This window comes from Cryptotermes secundus, unplaced genomic scaffold, assembly GCF_002891405.2.
Source record: "Cryptotermes secundus unplaced genomic scaffold, Csec_1.0 scaffold1104, whole genome shotgun sequence".
Classification (NCBI taxonomy): domain Eukaryota; kingdom Metazoa; phylum Arthropoda; class Insecta; order Blattodea; family Kalotermitidae; genus Cryptotermes; species Cryptotermes secundus.
Window position 1 is genome coordinate 55,258 of NW_019718630.1, and position 20,650 is coordinate 75,907.

Genomic DNA, 20,650 nt, shown 5'->3' on the forward strand with positions numbered 1-20,650 from the left:
ACACACACACACACACACACACACGTATACACGTGAAATCAGGATTCATCAATGGGAGAGAGGAAAATGTAAAATAAAAATTGTGGTAATGGATGTACAGACCCAAAACATGCTCTTGCAGACTCTGAGGAAGCAGTCCTTATGATGGGTTTGAATTCTGTAGTAGTAATTCCATACTCTAATCTAGATATGGCATGTGCTACTGAATCAGCTGTTTCAAAACTCTGCAGTCCCTGGGCATGGAATTCTGATGGAAGACCAGGTCATGTTAGAAAAGTCCAAGTAGTCCATACCCAACATGACTAGGAAGGAGCTGAAAGCTGTGAAATCTCCGAGGGTCAACAAATGCATTAGGATTCTTCATGTAGGCAAAGCACTGTGGTGTGAAATGAATCTGACTACAAGGGTGAGTTAAACACTCCAGGGTTTATGAGTCCTTGTCCTAAAGTCAAACTTGAGAGGAAGTACAGAAAATCTTTGTCACCTAAAACTGTTCTCCTCCTGATCTGAAACATAAGTTGACACCATATCACAGCAAGCCTCTATATTTATATGGTCCTCCAAAGATTTACAAACCAGACATTCCTTTGAGATTTTTAGCGAGCGTCATTGGTTCCCCTTGGTTTCCTTCATAATATACTGAGTTCTCTTGTCAGAAAATTGGAATCCTTTGAAAAGAATTCAGGTTGTTTCATACAGTTGTTGAAATCTGCAAATCTTAATAGTCTAAATATCCTTGTCAGCTTTGACACTGTTAGATTTTCCAGTAATGTACAAGTTGACATAGCCTTACAAGTGTTATGTTGGCAACTTTCTAATGTTAAAATATCATGCTAGAGTTGGCAACGTCGTAATAAACAATTTTAATAACAGACTGTGCTATATGTGCTGTTCCTAATTTCTCTACTGTTATGTGTGTAAAAACAGAATCTCTCTATTGTTATGTGTGTGAATATATATAACACGCTTTTGTGTATCAAAAGTTAGTCTTAATGAAGCAGGGGTAGCTTGAACACTGATTACTTATCATTCGATCCATGCAGAAGTGACAGTAACAGGTTATGGGCCCAGGATCGCATTATTGATAGGTATAAATAGTAAAAAGTGAAAGTGTTATTTAAAAGTGATTGCTTGGACTGACACTGCCACCAAGACAAAGAGACAAGTTTCATCATGGCCACTTCAAAGCCCTTCATGAATACTGATAAGCTCAAAGGACAGGAAAATTATAGAGAATGGTGCTTTGACATTCAAAATGTTCTAGTGATTGAAACTGTGTGGGCAGCAGTCAGTGGATATGTTGCAGAAGATACAACTCCCGCATCCCTCAAGAAACAAAAGGATGAGAAAGCCAGAGCCATCATTTGTCTGACATTGGAGCCCCAAGTTAAATCTTACGTTGTCCAGACAACTACAGCAAAGGAAGCCTGGGACGCATTGGAAAGAACATTCAAAGATCAGGGTGTCAATAGTTGGATAAGTATTTTAACTGATTTGTGCTCTTTGAAACTTGAGGACTATAAAAGTATGCAGGAATATGTTAATGCCTTCATGTCAGTAAATCTTAGATTAGTCTCAATCGCCAAAAAAATAGATGATGAGCTATTAGCCGCTTTAATGGTAAAGGGTTTAACTAAAGAGTATTATCCCATGCATATGGCACTTGAAAATTCCAAAGTGGCTTTGACTAGTGAGCTCATTAACTCTAAGCTATTGCAAGATACTGAATTTGGTAAAAATGCAAATTCAGATTCAGCCTTTCTGTCCACAGATAAGCTTAAACGTAAACCACCAAAATGTAAAATTTGTGGTAAGCTAGGCCATATAAACAAAAACTGTTGGCATAAGGATAAGGCAAACAATAATAATCACAACAATCAACAGAACCAAAAATTTAAGGGCAATCAGTCTTCAAAATTAGTTAATAGTACTGATGAAAATGATGAAGGATCCGATGAAAGGTGCGATGAAAATAAATGGAAAAATAAGACCAGTAAAAATCCATGTATGTGGTATCTGCCTATCATGTTAAAGTTAAGGATAATACTTGGGTAATAGACTCTGGTGCTTCACACCAAATGACCGGAAATAAGGCTGTCTGGCAAAATTATAAAACACATGATTCTAAGGAACACGAGATAAGTCTTGCTGATGACAACGTGTTAACTAGTTCAGGTTTTGGTGATGTAAAACTTGTGAATGACAATTTTAGCCATATCTCAGATGTATTGCATGTACCAAAATTGTCTACAAATTTGTTATCTGTCAACTCAATTGTAAACAAGGGTATGATTGTGTTATTCACCAAAGACTGTTGCAACTTATATGATTCTGATGATTTTAAGGTAACAGGCAAAGTTCTTCCCAAAGCATATCCCAAAAATGGGATTTATTGTTTAAATACCAAAGCTAACTTGACCCAATATGCAAATACCGCAACTAAAGATAAGATTAATACCAAAGAGAATAATGACACATGTGAGAAATCTTGTATTAATATTGTAAAGAATGAACAAGTTGCAAGTACCCAGCAAACTGATGAACAACTGTTGTGGCATAGGCGTTTGGGGCATTTAAATAGGGTTAGTATGCGGTTGCTCAAAAAAGTTTAGCTAGTGGCATTGATTTTCAAGAACAAGAAGATCAGTCAAAGAAATGTGTTCCATGCCTGGAAGGCAAGATGACAAAGAAGCCTTTCCTACAATCAAAGAACAAGCGGTCAAAAAGGATACTTGATCTATTACATTTAGATCTGGTTGGGCCATTTGAAGTACCCTCTTATGGGAATGCTAAATATTTTTTGACTGTTGTGGATGATCACAGTAGAAAAATCTTCATTCGTTTCTTGAAACACAAAGGTGACACATATGAAGCCTTTAAAGAATTTATGAAAATGGTTGAGACAGAAACTGGATTGACAATAAAAGCTGTTCATTCCGATAATGGTGGTGAATTTTGCGGCGAATTATTCAATGAAATGTTAATACAAAAGGGAGTTAAAAGGAAATTCTCTGTGCCATATAATCCACAACAAAATGGAACTGCTGAACGAGCTAATTGCAGTATTTTGGAAAAAAGCAAGGTGTATGTTGTATGATTCCAGCTGCAACAAAAGATACTGGGATGAAGCAGCTCAAACAGCTGTATATCTTTTGAACAGATCACCTCACAAGAAACTAAAGAACCAATTGCCTGAAGAAATATGGACAGGAGAAAAGACTGATCTCTCCCACATAAAAATTTTCGGATGTCCAGCGTATGCTCATGTACCATCAGAGAAACGCCAAAAATTGGATGCTGTGAGCAAGAAATACATTTTTGTGGGATATAGTGAGGACAGTAAAGCTTATCGGTTATCAGATCCCCGCAATCCATCTCAAATAGTTAAAGCAAGAGATGTAGAATTTCTGGAAGAAGAAATTATAAACTAGAAAGAGAGTGAGAAAGGATTTCAGCTTAATGAGATTCCTCCAGAGTTGTCGAGTTTCTACCTCGACCCACAACATGAAACACTGATTCCGCAAGAACAAAACCCTGAAGAAGAACAAACACAAGTAGAAAATGAAGGAAATTAAGTTCCATTAGAGCCGAATGGCTTAAAACAATTACCAGGAAATTTGGAAGAAAGATGATATCCACTTCGGAACAGGAAACAGAAGGAATTTCCAGATTTTGTTACCTACTTAGCCATGCATAAAGATGAGGAGTCAGAAGCAGTCACATATGAAGAGGCACTGTCAAGCTCTGATAAATCTAAATGGAAAGAAGCTACTCAACAGGAGCTAGAAGCTTTTCAAACAAACGAAGCATGGACAATAGTAGACAGACCGTCAAATAAGCCAGCAGTGAAGTCAAAATGGGTCTTCAAAATTAAACGAGATTCTGAAGGAAATATTGCATGTCACAGAGCACATTTAGTGGTGAAAGGTTGCAGCCAAACAGAAGGAATAGACTATTGTGAAACTTTTGCTCCTGTAGTGAAACACTCATCAATGCGTTTGTTATTTGCTTTAGCTGCTAAGCATGATTGGAACACTGACCACCTTGATGTCTGTACCGCGTTTTTAAATGGAGATATTGAGGAAGTTATATATGAGGGGGGACCCAAAAATAACTGGAACCGACCTGTTGCGCGCGCATGCTTTGTAGTTACGAGTTGTGCTGCTAGGTGGTGTTAGCTGGCGGTCTCCTGCGACTGTTAGTGAGCTGGCGTCAGTCTGAGTTAAGTGGTTTGTCTGTGGTGCTCTGTTNTCGGAGATGACCAAATTGAAAACCGCGTGAATGTTTGCCGCGACTTGAAGAGTGAAGTGCAGAACGATCCAGAATTTCTTAAAAGAATTGTGACTGGGAGTCTTGGTGCTACGGGTACGATCCAGAATCAAAGCAATCATCAAGCCAGTGGAAAACTCCAACTTCACCACGACCGAAGAAAGCGCGTCAAGTGCAATCCAATGTGAAAACAATGTTGATTTGTTTTTTTGATGTGAATGGCATTGTCCACAAAGAGTTCGTTCCGCCAGGACAAACAGTGAACCAACATTTTTACCTGGATGCGTTACGAAGATTACGAGAGAGTGTGTGACGAAAACGGTCCGAAATGTGGAGAAATGGGAACTGGTTGCTTCACCACGACAATCTCACTAATCGCCAAAGGGTTGAAACAGGAACGCACACAACAGAGCACCACAGACAAACCACTTAACTCAGACTGACGCCAGCTCACTAACAGTCGTGGGAGACCCCCAGCTAACACCACCTAGCAGCACAACTCGTAACTACAAAGAATGCGCGCGCAACAGGTCGGTTCCAGTTATTTTTGGGTCCCCCTTCGTATATGGAGCTTCCTGAAGGATATGATATTAAGGGGCAGTCTAATAAAGTTTGCAAGTTAAAAAAATCAGTTTACGGACTAAAAAAAGCCACTAGGTCATGGAATAAGAAAGCAACAGAGGTTCTGAAAAGCTTAGGGTACAAGCAAACTTGTTCTGAACCATGTATTTATACCAAACAAAAGGGTAATTCTGTAATTAATATAGCACTGTATGTTGACGACTTCTTCATATTTTATAGTGACAGTGCTGAAGTTGAGCATTTAAAAAGAAACTTGCAACAGTGTTTTAAAGTCAAGGATTTGGGACCAGTTAAGAAACGTCTATGAATGGAAGTGAACAGAGATAGGGCAAAGAAAACTATAAAGTTAACCCAAACTCAAAATTTGAACAATGTTCTTAAGAGATTTAACATTCCTAATAAGACTAAACCAGTTAGTCATCCAGTAGAACCAAATAGCAAATTGAAACCGTTGCCTAAATCAAATAAATTGATTGTGAATCTAGATGATGTGCCATCTCAACAAGCTGTAGGTTCAGTGATGTATCTAGCTGTATGCACGCGCCCTGATATATCTTTTGCTATGACTTATTTGAGCCATTTTAACACTTGTTTCATGAGAGCACTGGGTTTTGTTAAAAAGAGTTCTAAAATACCTAAATACTACAAAGATGTAGGTATTGTATATTCTCAGAATAATGATCAATTGGAAGGTTTTTCCAATGCAGACTGGGGTGGAAATTTAGATTGTAGATCCTTTAGTGGATCTGTGTTCAAACTATCAGGAGCAGCTATCAGTTGGAGATGTAAAAAACAAAGGACTGTAGCTTTGTCAACCACAGAAGCAGAATATATGGCGTTATCAGAGACCGCGAACGAAGCCATTTTCTTGAGGAAATTATGGTTTGAAATATGTAACAAGGCAATCACTATTCCTATTTTTTGTGATAATTGTGGTGCTTTAGCCATAGCAAAAAATCCTGTCAATAATGACCGAACAAAACATAGTGACATAAGGGTTCATTTTGTAAGAGAGGGTTGAATCAAATGAATTGTCAGTACATTACATTCCTGGAAAACAATTAGTTGCTGATGGTTGCATGAAAGGTTTAAATGTATGGAAACATAGTGATTTTATTAATTCACTTGGATTGTGCTAAGAATAATGTTTCCAATTGATGTTCTAAATAATAATAATAATTTCTGTTGATATTCTGATTAATGTCAGTATATCAACAAAAATTATTATTATTACTGATTAACGCCATGTTAGGTGGGTCCGTCACCACGGCATGGCGCGTCCTCAGGTTGTGGATGGAGGAGACGCCCTCCAGTTTTGAAGGGAAGCTGTGAATATATTGAATAAGCAGTCACAGACAGCCGACAAGGGGTGGCCCTCCAGCTTGGGGGTTGGGTGTGGGACTAACAACTCCTCACTGTAAAAAATCAGTATGTTACGAAAATGAACACAAAGCCTCGGACCTGGACTGATTCCTTGGATAAGTCAAGGAGCATGAGGTGGGTAGGTCATGTAGCACGAATGGGGGAGACGAATGCGTATAGGATATTGGTGGGAAAGCCAGAAGGAAAGAGACCACAGGGAAGACCAAGGTGTAGGTGGGTGGACAATATTAGAATGGATCTTAGAGAGACAGGATGGGATGGTATGGATTGGATAGATCTGGCTCAGGATAGGGACCAGTGGAGGGCTCTTGTGAACACGGTGATGAACCTTCAGGTTCCATAAAATGCTGGGAAATTCTTGAGTAGCTGCAGAACTGGGGGCTCCTCAAGAAGGGCTCGGCTCCATGAGTAAGTAAGTAATACTGATTAATGAATAAGTATTTTTTAAACTCCCAAAATTGTTTAAGGGGGAGTGTTATGTTCGCAACTCTCTAATGTTAAAATATAATGCTAGAGTTGGCAATGTCGTAGCAAACAATTTTAACAACAGACTGCGCTACATGCGCTGTTACTAGTTTCTCTACTGTTATGTGTTACTACAGTTGTGTGTTTAAAAACAGAATCTCTCTATTGTTATGTGTGTGAATATATATAAAATGCTTTTGTGTATCAAAGGTTAGTCTTAATAAAGCAGGGATAGATTGAACATTGATTCTTACTTATCATTCGATCCACGTGGAAGTAACAAAAATAACAAGCTGTCAGAAATAAACTCGACAATGACAACACACTGGTGGAATGGTCTATCTTGCAGGTCAAAGCGATCACAGAACTGCTGGAAGTCTGAGAGCCATCTACTTTCAGGTGGACAATAAGTTCTTTCAACAGAAAGATGGTATGGCTATGGGAAGGTCTCTATCCCTCAACATAGCAACATAATCACTGTGCATTCTCACAAACTGGCTCAACAGTAGCAGCCATCCAGATTAAGAGGAAAAGCCTCTGGGCTCTGTGTATATCCCATAAGTGGAGGGCATTTCAGAAAAGTTGAAACATATATGGAATTATTACAACATTAGGGACCAACTTCAAAACTAAACAAACCCTTGGGAGTCCTCTAATGAGAACCAGACTGGAAAGGGATCTGCATTTATAGCATTCCTTGTGAATGTGGCAGAAGCTAAACTGGTGCAACAGGCAGAATGCTAGTGGTGAGGCTTCATGAATATAGGCACAATCTCATAGAGAGGTCTTCTAGAAAAATAAAAATTAGGCCAATATGCCTCTGAAGAGGATCATAGGGTAGGCTAAGATGAAGATAGAATTTTTAAAATTGAAAGTAACAACAGCTGTAAGAAATATAAGGAATCAGCCCATATGGAATGTTTAACCAATATGATTGTCCAACTTAGTTTGGATATTTCTGCCATAAGGATTCCCCTCATCAACAATGAAGTTAACAACTCATAGGGTAGGTCAGTAAAATCTGACATTTTTTCGTAGGTATCTACACGATTTTAGTTCCACAGATGACGCTAGTGGTAGGTATATATTTTTACAAAATAAATTTTTGAATCATTCGTATGCATTCATGTCCACCAATTTGGTTTGTTGCATTTGTTTATTTCTTTCTCTATCTTAGTTTAAGATCTGTACAGGCATTATCACATTTTTTTATGGCACAATTTCCTGTTATCTTTTTTATAGTCTGTATCCTGTTGCGTGTCATAACTATGTGGTTTGGTAAAATGTCTGTCAATACAACAAGGAAAATGGTATCACAATTAAAATCAGTATCTAATAGACTGAATTTTATTGTTTACTGCTACATGTTTCGGTCAACATGGGACCATCATCAGGCAGTGTATACCTGTTATCCCCTGTTGACAAATCCTGATCTCAGGAGTATATATAGCTGTAGTTATAGTGACATAGGCTGTTCAGTGACACAAGATACTTCTTTCTAATGGACCTAACAGTGCAGCTGTCTCCCACCCCCTTCACCTGTGGAGAGAAGCAGGTCCAGTTGCATAACTGTTGTGTTCTTTACAGTACCAGCCAATGGATAAAGTCCAAAAAACCCAGTAATTCTGAGTGTTATGCACTATCATCATAACCCTTCAGAATCTATGGGGAGCACTGTTATCCATACCAGAAGCAGGTGTTAACAGCTTAGCTGTGAATGTTATTTAGCACTATATGAAATAGGGATTGGAGAGGGGGGATTTGACTCAACATTAAAATTAGGGACAGGAAGGGATTCCAAGAATTCAAGCTCAGAGAAAGAAAGCCTAATAATCAGGTAAGAATTTTTTTTTGTGGTTTATTTTATAATGCTGTCAGTACCTCAGACTAACGTGGAACAGTTAGTAATTGGTGAATAATGGTCAGAAAGGATTTTGGAAGGAAATGATCATGACTAACTGAAGCACTAGGCACTACCCTAGCATTTCCCTTGTGGGCCTGAAGAAGGCCACAGACAACCTCAGTCACAATAGCCAGTGACCTGGCAGAGATCTGAACCAGGCATATCCTGAATACAGGATTACAATGTTACTACTAAACAAACCTACTCAGTCAGGTAAGTACAATATGTGACACTGTAGTGATATAATGTTGTTATATGCAACAGACTGGACTCTGTAAAAGGCTTTCCTGAATTGAAATACTGTTAGAGAGTACTAAACATTGACTGGTTCACCTTTATAATGTTGTTTGTACAGCCTTTACTATGTGACAACCGCAAGATAGGCAGATATGCCAGGCCCATTTCTAGACAATAGTTAGTTAGTTATTGGAGAGGGTGGGTTTCCCCATGCACCGCGACCAGTTTTGATCTATTGTGCTTCCCTCTATGATATTCTACCAGTCTCTATACCCTACCGATATTGGTGCGTACCATCAGTCCCGACCGAGCCAGCGAGTTCTCTACTGGCTTGGCGGTATCTATAATGCTTCCCCCATCTATCAGAGGCATTATGACTACTGTTGGGCGGGAAACGTCCTTGAATTTGGCTCAGTGACCTCCTTTGGAGATATGAGGTTCTTTCACGTGCCGTAAAGCTACGACACGGGACCCACAGCTTAAAGTCCCTCCCGGAGGACTTGTTCCCTGAATTTTTCCGCCCTTAAAAATTCCACGACCTCCGCCGTGTTTGAACCCACATACCATGAGTCATGAGGTATTTCTAGACAATAGCTGAGTAAACATGTTCTTGCAGCAATGGATTGACACATAACAATATATGTACTGTTGGAAACTGGGTATTTCTACATGGTTCATGCAGAGGAGCTATCTTGAAGACAATTGGGTCAACCAAGTCAGTTCTGTAGGGAAGTATGTGAAGCTGAAGAACCTCCACTATTAAAATCCATCACCAGGATATGTCTAGTGGAAAAACTGCAGGTTGAAGAAGACTTAGCATGTAGTGTTTTGTAAAGTGTGGAAATGAGTGATAGTTGTATAGTTATTTGTAATTATGACCTGTAAGTGGTCAATAAATTGAGTCACTAATCCAAACCCCACCTATAGTCACACTCTAAAATGTGACAATACTGAAGTCTGTAGGATTAAAACTGGTTAACAGTACAATATGTGAATGTGATGTGCCTGATTACAGCATCCAATTTCTTTCATAACAATGACACTTTGTTGACTTACTTGCAGAAAGGTGGCAATACCAACAGCAACACCAGCTATAACGAAATACAAGCTGTACTCATCTGTTCCATCACGCACTTCTTGGTCATCCGGTCTGGCCATCACCTACAACATATAATGACATGTAAGAAGATTCAAAATAGCACAATAAGTTCCATTATTTGGAAAAATTTGGTTAGGTAAAGGAAGTACAACAAATGAAGACAGACCAGCAGTCCCTGAATACATGGCCATAGTGTGAAGATGACATCTGATCTCCATCCGATGCCAAGGTATATAGATTTTATGCTATTAAGAAACAACTGTCATGTCTTACTGGCACCACTTGTATGAAGTAAAACTTTCACTTCATCCACACAGTACTCTAATGTTTCACTCCCTTCTATAAAAGGATAAAGAAAAGGTAAAGTTGTCATTGTGCTTACTTAAGAAAGCACCACACCATGAAGAGATATTAGGGAGTGGAGGTATAGCTCCACCATTCTTGACCTTAGCATTAGATGGAAGTGAGTGGTCAGGTTCACACCCCTGTCACTTTACCTCTCGGGAAAGGGCTCTTGATACTTGTCAGATAAGAGGCTGGGGGGGGGCAGAGCTGGTCTGGATGCTGTGGAGTACAGAAAGATCTCTTCTCCCTGCAAGGAATTGAACCTCAGCTGCCCGGCCCGTAGCCCATCGCTATACTGACTGAGCTATCAGTATTTCATAATTTAGTAGTTTGCTTTAAGAGTAACACATTCCAATTTTTTGACTGTCATTGCCCTGCTGGCTATAACACGATCCCTTGTTGCAACTGCTTCTCATTCAGTCATTCATGGATGCTTCAGATGACTGCTAAACATCTTTGGCCTTGTTTATTACCATGTGCACAAAGAGAATGGCTAATGCTAGTTTTATAAAATAACAACATGAATAGGTGTGTTGATGCAAATAATGACAAACTGTTCTGAACATGTTAGATTTAGATCTCTCAGCAGTCACTATGAAGGGCACTATGCTCTGAAACATGAGAAGGGTAGCATGGTAAAAGTTTACTGACATTTTAAAGGATCATACTACCTTCATCTTTGTGACTGAAGAGTAAGAGCAGCAAGCAAGAGGGGGGGGGGGTTGAAAGAATAAGAAGGCCTCCCAGTGCAGACATGTATGTTACAAGCCCTGGCCATTTTATGTAAAAAGCCCCTGTTCCCTGGGAATTTTGAATACGTAATATGCATGGCATTTGGGGTATTTTTAGGTACATGATTGAACAACAGGATAAAGAATTTCTACATTCTTCAGCTACTCATTAAAAATATTCAAAATAATTAGCAGAACAAAAACAATAAAAAATCTTGCATCACTGAGTGTTAACATGATACATGAGTACTATAAATAATATAAAATTTTTACAAAGTAGAAGACCTATGAATACATAATTTTTCCTTGAAGGCTTTCTTTTTTCTTCAGTCAGATTTATATAGTTTCTTTTCAAAATTTCAGTCATACATTCAGGTGCTGTGTGACTGTTATCTGCAAGCAATTCATTATCCTAAATTAGAATTAATATAATGATTCAGAGTCCGTGGGTGTTCAAAATAGATTTTTCCAAATTTCACCCAAAATGCAGGAAATATGAAAGGGAAAAATGTAAATTATAAGTGGGTTCTACAGGTTATCTACATGTATCCGGTTTATGTCATTGGAAAGGAAAGCTCAAGATTTTTTTTATGCCCAGCTAATGCACATGCACCAGCTGGTGACCTTCAGCGAGCTCAGTAATGATGCTGATGCCACAGAAACAGGATCAATGCATGTTGTGGCTAGCAGAGTTGCAATCTCTTATGGCTGTCCAGTGTCATTTTAGAATGCAATATGTATGGATGTTAACCTCCTACACGGAAAAGCATTTGGTTCCGGGACAACAAACTGAGGACTACGGGTAGTCTGATGAGTGTAAAATCTCCTAGAAAAACACGAACCTCTGAAGAAAATGTCGACTGCATTAGAGAGGCATTCCAGTGAAGTCTGCGCAAATCAATCCGTGCTGCTAGCTTGCAGTTACAAATTCCACGTTCAACAGCGCATTATGTGCTACACAAAAGGCTCTGCCTAAAATCGTACAAGGTTCAAATGATTCATGCACTAAGACCGAGTGACCAAGTAGCATGTCCAAACTTTGCTGTGGACATGCTAGAAAGAATTGATGCGTCACCCAAATGTGCTTCACGGACAAGGTGACGTTCCATGTCAATGGAGTTGTTAACAGGTAAAACTGCAGGGCTTGGGGCAGTCAAAATCCACGTCACATGTGGGTTGAAGAGAGACAGCCCCAAAGTGAATGCGTGGGCGAGCTTAATGAACAAGTTGATTGGACAGTTTTTCTTTTTGGAAAAGACTGTGACCAGATGTTTGTCCTTGGACATGCTGGAGCTGCATGTTCTGTCCCAATTACTACCTAAAACTAACCTCCAATAAGATGGGGCATGCCACATTTCTGCCACCATATTGGGAATCACCTGGACATAGAGATAGCTGGGTGATGGATCGGCAGAAGTGGACCAATCACTTGGCCTCCTAGGTCGCCAGATTTAACCACACGGGATTCTTTTTTCTGGGGTTATGTGAAGAACATTGTCTACCAGAATAAGATCAACTACTTCCAACACTTGAGAGCCCACATAAGGGACGCTGTGGCTACAGTAACACCAAACATGCTTCAAGCACAAGGCTACACAGGCCATGACCCACTAACATAGCAACCCCCCCAGTTTAAGGGTTAGTGCCCTCCCTTTAACCTTGCTTTTCTCTCCCCCGACACAATATCATATACAAAACCCTGCTTCTGTCCCAGCTCTCACACAGCTGTGTTTATTTTGAACACAAGTCTGCTTGTACCGGTTCTCATTTTCTCTTCGCTTGCAGATTTTCTTACTTTTCCGTCTACCCTGAAGATGGAGGAGATACGTTTGTCCGGAACGTTGCTTAACACCACATCTACATGGTGCCACATCCCAGAAGACTGCTTTCTTCATGCTTCTAGCAATTTGGCATGAGGTCGAATATCATCTGGATATTTCTCATGCCACCAAGGGAGTCCACTGTGACAGTTTCCCTTTGTAATGGTGTAAACCAGGCATGTCCAACTTCAAACAGGTTGTGTTCGACTTTTTAGTGTCAAAACTGCCAGTGATCTACCACCCCCTCCTATCATCATACCTCACTTGAAGCAAAAATATTGGTAAAAATAACATGATACATGATGTTTGTTGTAAAAGCAACTAGTAACTGGGCTGTGTCTCTGATGTCTGTAGATTCATCCAGTTGAAGGGAGAAAGCAACACATCTGGAAACATCTTTCAACAACTGTTCAGTTATGTTTCCACACATCATTTCTATTCGCCGCACAATGGTGTTTCTTGATAACTGAAGATCTTGAATAGTAGCTATGATCTCTTTCTTATTTTTAAATGTTTCAAAAAGATTATCAGCTCTTCAAGAAAACACTCTTTTACAAATTCCCCTTCAGTGAGCTGTTTGCATTTTTTAACGCTCAGATTGCTGACCTTGAAGGATGATTTGGTTGCATTGTTAGAAAGTGACCTTGGTTTTGTCATCAACTGTTGTTGAGCAGCTAATTTCGATATAAGTCCTCTGAGCTTAAGTTTACGAATTTCACTTCTGGGTGGACAATCAGCACCATACTTATTGCTATGGAGAGCATTATAATGACGTTCCAGATCACCCTATTTTGGCAAGGATACTGAGGCGTTGCATTTTCCACTATATTGAGGTAAGTGTTTTGTCTGGCACATGCACACAGATGCTTTTGAAATTAATAAAATAATGTGGGCAGAGCACTTACTGTACCTTTGATACACTGAGACCACCCCCAAACTCTATATTTGTTTAATGTGCAGCAAAGCGACAAATCTCCACTAACAGCTAATATAATAATACGTCTCACTTGTTAGTTCAACGTACGGGGATTCACAGTTGACAGGAGGGAGAGAACGAAGTGAATCACACATTCTGTTGATCACTCTTGCATCAGAACACACGCAGCTGATGACAAGTGATGAAATAAGAGTACATGTGATAAGGATAGAGTAGGGACTTCTCCACACAGTTCATGTAGCTACATAAGAACAGAAAAATAGGAATGACTAATACATATTTTCCCTCCAAAATCTGAATATAATCATATTATATTACAAGCGAATTTACATGCTTTTCACGTATAATTTCCTTACAGACCTGTGAGATCGACCAAAAATCGTCCTGCGATCGACGTGTTGGACATGCCTGGTGTAAACCATAGATGTGTATAATAAATGTTTTCTGAGATATAATTATTTAATTTCTGATAACTTTCACTGAGACACTCTGTATGTGGAAAGCTTCTAGGCATCAGCATTGCACAGATCTAGGGATGCTCAAAATACTGCTGCAAGAACTAAATAAAATTACAATCCAAAGAGCATCTGAAATAAATAACTTTATCTCATTCCTCACACTGCAACACAGAGTATTCAGAGACATCCCTGACAGTTGCAGTTTATTGCCCTGCACACACAGCAAAGATGCTGTCTGTCACAAAAGCCTGAAATGCTTACAACCTTCATCAATGGCCAATGTTTGGAATAAGTTTAGCACTGCAGTCAATGGAATTTGCTGTACTGGGATGTCAATATGCTTACACCCTAATCCAAATCACTTTGCCTTTTTACACATCTTCCTGATGCTACTAATCAATGGCCTGTCACCATCCTGTGCATTAATTTTCAGCCATGGGTGGCACACTTTTGCAAACAAATCATCCGTTTCTCATAATCACTCTGTAACTGCCTCAATAACTGAAATTTGACTTCATTTTCTGGAGCCAAGATTAATTCTCTCTGCTTCTAACTCACAGTCAAACTTAATCAAATGTCTATAATACTGAGACTTTCAAGAGTTCTGGATCACTTACATTTCACACTTGATGGTACATATTTGTTAGATCTCAGTGTACTGATTCATAGCAAAACATGAATGCAAAGCAATAATTCGCATTTGTGTTTCTCATTTCAGTGACTATGACTATGTGGCATTGTGTAATTCAGTAGAAGTTAACGTACGTTTGGAAGGCTGGAACTGGCCAAACATAACAGGGTACAACTGATACAGGTGCCAGGGCATGAGGGTATTGCTGGAAATGAAATAGCAGACCAGCTGGCCAAGATTGGAGCTGAACATCCATTCATAGGACTGAACTAGTCTGTTGCATCTCTATATGAGTTGCCAGAAAGGCAATCAGGGACTGGACAAATATGAATCACAAGAAATACTGGGGATCCTCAACTGGGCTCAGGCAAGCAAAGGGACTCATATGAGGACCCTCTATTAAAAGAGCGAAGGAACTGTTGAAGTTAAACAGGAACCAACTATGATGGGCGGTAGGACTACTTACAGGACACTGTCACCTCAAAGGACACCTCTTCAAAGTGGGACTAAGTAATAGTCAAACTTGTGACGGGTGTCAAGAAGAAAACAAAGCAGCCACACATATCATGTGTGAATGTGAGGCCTTAGCTTATTTAAGATTGCGCCATTTCGGTCAATATTTTATGGAACCAAGTGACTATTTTGACGTCCTATGCTTCATTCAAAGCCCATGATTGTTGAGGGGATAATCAGAAGGGGAGGCACAATAGATCACTGTGGTCACGGTGCAATGGCCAAGAAGGCCCACCCCTTGTACATTCAATCATTCATGTTTGGAAGGCCGTTGAAGAGTAAGCCAAGTGAGTGAGCAAATAGCAAGAAACAGGCACCATGCAGAGAGGTAACATGATACATATTAGCTTTGTGACTAATTTGTAGTCTGTTATATTACTACATTATCTCACTATCCTGTAGCCATATAGAGAACAGTTTTTCTGAATATCAGAAAACCCATTTAATTCCATTCCTCCTACGTGCCTTCACAATGTGGTGGTTGGTCCCTTGGGACAATTTTACACTTGCAAAATTTACTTAATCCTTTCAAGTCATCAAGCACACTGGTTATTCCATTGGTATTTTCTTTCCACCAGTCCTATGGCATACAAAGTGCACCATGATTCTTCTTGAGGTTGTTTTGGCCTGTAATGATGAAATCAATACAGCTAGGGTGGCATGACTTGGAGTCAGTGTCTGTGTGTAGCCTACAGAGAATGGGAGCTGTTCATACTCTCACGTGATAGTAACTAGGCACAATGTTCAGACTGATATTAGATTTACTGGATACTGAATTGTCTTAATTACATAGGTAAGTCAATAAGTAAGTTACAAATGGATATAGAACTGAAACAAATAAGAGTACTGATTTGAAAAATGCTCTTATTTCTCAACCTAATCTCACTGTACATTGAGGCGCTTGTCCCATCATTTCACAAGCCCCTGAAAACCAGCAGCATAAAATTCTTTGGGCTGCTGTCGGAACCAGGCGGTGACTTCCCTTTCTACAGCTTCATCATCGGGAAAATGTTCAGCCGAAAGATGACGTTTAAGAGGGCCGAACAAATGGAAGTCGCTTGGAGCAAGGTTGGGGCCATACGGAGGATGCTCAAGGACTTCGCACTGGAAATTTAGAAGGGTCTCATTTGTCTTGAAGGAAGTATGGGGATGCACGTCATGCAAGAGCAACACGCCTGATTCTGACAGCAGCCCAAAGAATTTTATGCTGCTGGTTTTCAGGGGCTTGTGAAATGATGGGACAAGCGCCTCAATGTACAGTGAGATTAGGTTGAGAAATAAGAGCATTTTTCAAATCAGTGTTCTTATTTGTTTAACACACTGCGGACTGGTTGTTTAAATATTTAAATCACCCTGGGGACCGGAGTTTTCAAGCCTAGCACCCTAACTTGTACACTGTTCACTTTATAAATTAATATAAAATCTCCTAATTAATTTTATGAACTAAAATTTTTTAGAACACTTACCAGAGCTCGTAGAAGTGCTTGCACGTGTGATATCTCTGGAAACATTCCCCTTTGTGAAGAAAGCTCTCACTTTCACTGGACACAATATTTTGGGGGGCCCTGTGGCCCCTGTCACTGTCACTTTCACTGAGGCTGACCTCGCTATCAGAAGACGAAGCAGTTGGCAAATCTGATAGCTCATCGGAGAACAGATCTAATATTTCTTGTTCTCCGAGAGAACGCTTCGCCTGCAACTGCTTTCGTCTCTGATCCATGTTGCACTGCTAACTTCCTGGTTCATATGTGGAAGCTTGGACTCAACAAAGGCTTTTTTCTTTAGGGTGTGACAGGAAATGAGCGTGATCATGTTGCAGGCTACGCTAGCAAACATTCCTGAGGTCAACTACCTAGCAGTCATGATGCAACGTGTCCACACAGTGAGATAGAGTCGATTGCACCATAACGCATCAGAAAAGGGCCAATTGGCCCGCCCGGTCCGCAACGCTATAGAAACATAGAGGGCCAATTGGCTCCGGTCCTGAATGTGTTAAGTTCTATATCCATTTGTAACTTACTTATTGACTTACCCTCACACAAATACTAACAAAATACACACATAATGCTTGCTTCGTGGCTCTGTCATCACATACATGTTACTAAACTCTGAGTTCTAATAATGGGGACTATCCTGCTGGCTAGCAGGCTCTCTGTATATCACTTTGTTGCAGACCTGTGGGAGAACACAGATACCAACAGTTACTCAGCTGCTGTGTGCATATGTAACTGTCAGTGATTGATGTTTGATGTTACCTAATAATGGATACTTCTGTGAAATCTCTGTCACTCCAAGATTCTGATCTTTTTGCATGATATCACAGTATTCTTGTTCAGAGCCTGATTAAAGTATTTCATGTTACATGGAATGAAAGAGTAAGTAATGAATCTCAAGTAACACTGACAGTAACTGGTAACTGGAAATTTAATGTGAATACAACTACAAGATGTATTTTCATTTTAATTCCTTACCCCTAAAATATCTCCAAAAAGAACTCCAAAAATTGGCATAGCAAAGCCCATGACAATGGATCCAAGGCTTCCTATGAGGATGAATGGCCACTCAGGCATGTTCTTCTTCAGAATCCTCATCATGGAGACTGGTGGGGGTTGATGTTCTTCAATATCTTCAATCACTGTTGGTCTCTCATCTTCATGAATGCTGAAGTCAGATCCAGTAGATGTTCTTGTCATCCGGCCAAGTCTTTGCACCTTGCCTGTGCAGTACCATCAGAAATCACATATAAAAGCGTGTACAGTCATACAAATATGTATACCATAAAAAATATAGCCAGCACTTAAAATGTATCTTTTTAAATCCCAACATCTTCAATTACCAAATCAATGTAGTGATGACAAACACCTACAGGATGAAAGCTTGTAGGTTGTACTACTGGTATGTCACATAAACTGTTGAAGCTATGTAATGTCAAATAAGACAAGATAGGAATACTGCAAATGACGAGTTGGCAAGGATACTGAAGGAAGTGGAAGTGACCTGCTTTAAGGACATATTTGGCATCTGCCCAATAAATTGAGGAAAGACCAAACAGAAAATTTAATCAGGATATTTCTTCTCATTATTATTTTACTTTCTGATTCTCTCCTGATACATATGTATGTAAAGAACAACACGAGCAGCAGCAAGGACACTAAAGGAAATTTCAGGGAATGAGGAGAATACCTGAAGAAAGACCAACATATAGTGTGCAATACCAGGAGGTTATTAACTTATGAGGCAGAATGTTGGCAGTAAACAGCAGGGGTAAAGTTCAGTTTGAATCAGGCATGATATTCATTCATTCATCTGTAATCTGTCAAGACGACAGGTCCACAGTCTCTTACAAAACAGTTCCTCCACTTGATGAAATAACAAAATAAAGAAAGAAATGAAACAAGTAAAAGAAGACATTGTGAAGTGGAGGGAAAATAAATTTTCATTGTGGTATGGATATACAGAAAAAATGGGACAACATAAATGGTAAAAAGGATTGGTTCTCCAGATATCAAATGGGAGTACTGAAGGAGGAAATATAAAACATGGTAAGTATTTACAAAGAATTACATAAAGGGGTGGCAAGCAAAATTAGAAGAAAGGAGACTGAATGACTGACAATAGGAGTATAAAAACATGGAAGCTATGAAAATGGAAAAACCCCATAAAGAAGAAAAAGAAATGGGTGACTTGGGGGGGGGGGGGGACAGCCACCAAAATTTAAATACAATATTAATTCTCAAGAAACTCTACAATGCTTTCTACACCTCTTATTACACAATGCTTCATATGACTGACCTTCAGACTTATCTTCATTCTTGTTCTCTATTTCATCAATTGCATTTAGTTGCTGTGCATTGACCAGTGCATGGTAGTGTCCTCTCAGACCTAACAGGTCCATGTGTGTTCCTTGCTCTACAACCTTTCCATTCGAAATGACGACAATCTTGTCTGCTGTCCTAATTGTTGACAGGCGGTGAGCAACAATGACAGTTGTCCGACCTTTGCTTACCTGTGTGGTCACAGATACCAAGAGAAATAATAATTTCTATAATAAATGAATATGAACAAGCATGCTGTACAAGCACTCCTCTCATAGAAGGCTGAAGAGAGATATGTCCATAAGGCTGACATTGGATGTAGGAAATTTACCTGAATTGAGGTACACCTGCTTTTAATGACATTTATTTAAGACTAACAGCCTGAGAGACAATTGTACTAAAATTATAAGACTAAGAGCTACCTCTATCCTGAATCAATAATTTATTAAATTAAAATGTAGCTTTATTGTCCACATTAAAATCTCCCATTACTACGGTGCTGGGGACCAGATTTAAACTTGGTGGTAAGGGGACTTACACTGTAAAAGCACAACATTAAGTGCGTTAGGGCCTTATGAACTAGCGCACATGCCAACAAAGTTGTATGATGTGTAGACAGTCTAGGTCAGCATTGCCTGGGACAGAATTTAGGCTTGTGTTGGGCCTGCATGCAACTTGCAGAATACGAAGCTGGAGAGCCAGTAACTACATTACAATGCTTTATTTTTAAATCTGTGGTCTACACACTGCTGCTAGGGATAGTAAACAAAAAGTCAAAATTATGGAATTGCTACTCTTTTTTCCTTCATCTGGCTTGATCAATGTTAAAAATTTCTTTCACAGTAAGACCACTACTTATATTAAAAGGGGTAACAATCTCTTACCTTGTCCAAAGCCTGTTGGACTTTTGACTCACTTGTTGCATCAAGGGCTGATGTAGCTTCATCAAGAAGCAAAATAACTGGTTTTCGTACCAAAGCACGAGCAATGGCAATTCTCTGTTTCTGTCCACCAGACAACTGTGCACCTCTTTCTCCAACAAGAGTGTTGTAGCCCTGTAAAAATAACAAGAAGTTCTGGTAAGAATTGCCTACTTTCATTTGATACAACATGGACCACATAGAAAATGATGCCTCCAACAAATCTTCATTGCAGGGGGAACATGTTTACTGAGCCACTGCCTAGCAACAATAAGGGGATACACAGACACATAGATTTTCCTTTGATACAACATGGAATATATAAAAATGTCTGCAACAATTCTTCTACTGTTGCATATATTTACTGTCACAGGAACACATCTCTTAAGCAATTTTCTAGCAATGATAGGGGGGGATACACATACAGACACACAGATTGATGAGAGGGATTTATGATGCACACAACTGAGATGTGATCAGGTGCCATGATATACATACCAAGTTCATACAGATTGGTTCAAGCATTCAAAGGGGGGGGGGGG

The 20,650-nt window shown here is 39.5% G+C and overlaps 1 protein-coding gene across 1 annotated transcript in view; it reads right to left on the reverse strand.

Annotated features, from left to right (window-relative positions):
- Nucleotides 1-20,650, reverse strand: part of LOC111862666 (ATP-dependent translocase ABCB1) — a gene marked incomplete at its 5' end in the record, with an annotated part of 76,692 nt that overhangs the window by 46,168 nt on the left and 9,874 nt on the right. Inside the window, 4 exon segments of the mRNA XM_023848216.2 lie at nt 9,896-10,000; nt 17,845-18,089; nt 19,166-19,379; nt 20,073-20,243. Coding sequence (XP_023703984.2) covers nt 9,896-10,000; nt 17,845-18,089; nt 19,166-19,379; nt 20,073-20,243 — 735 coding nt within the window.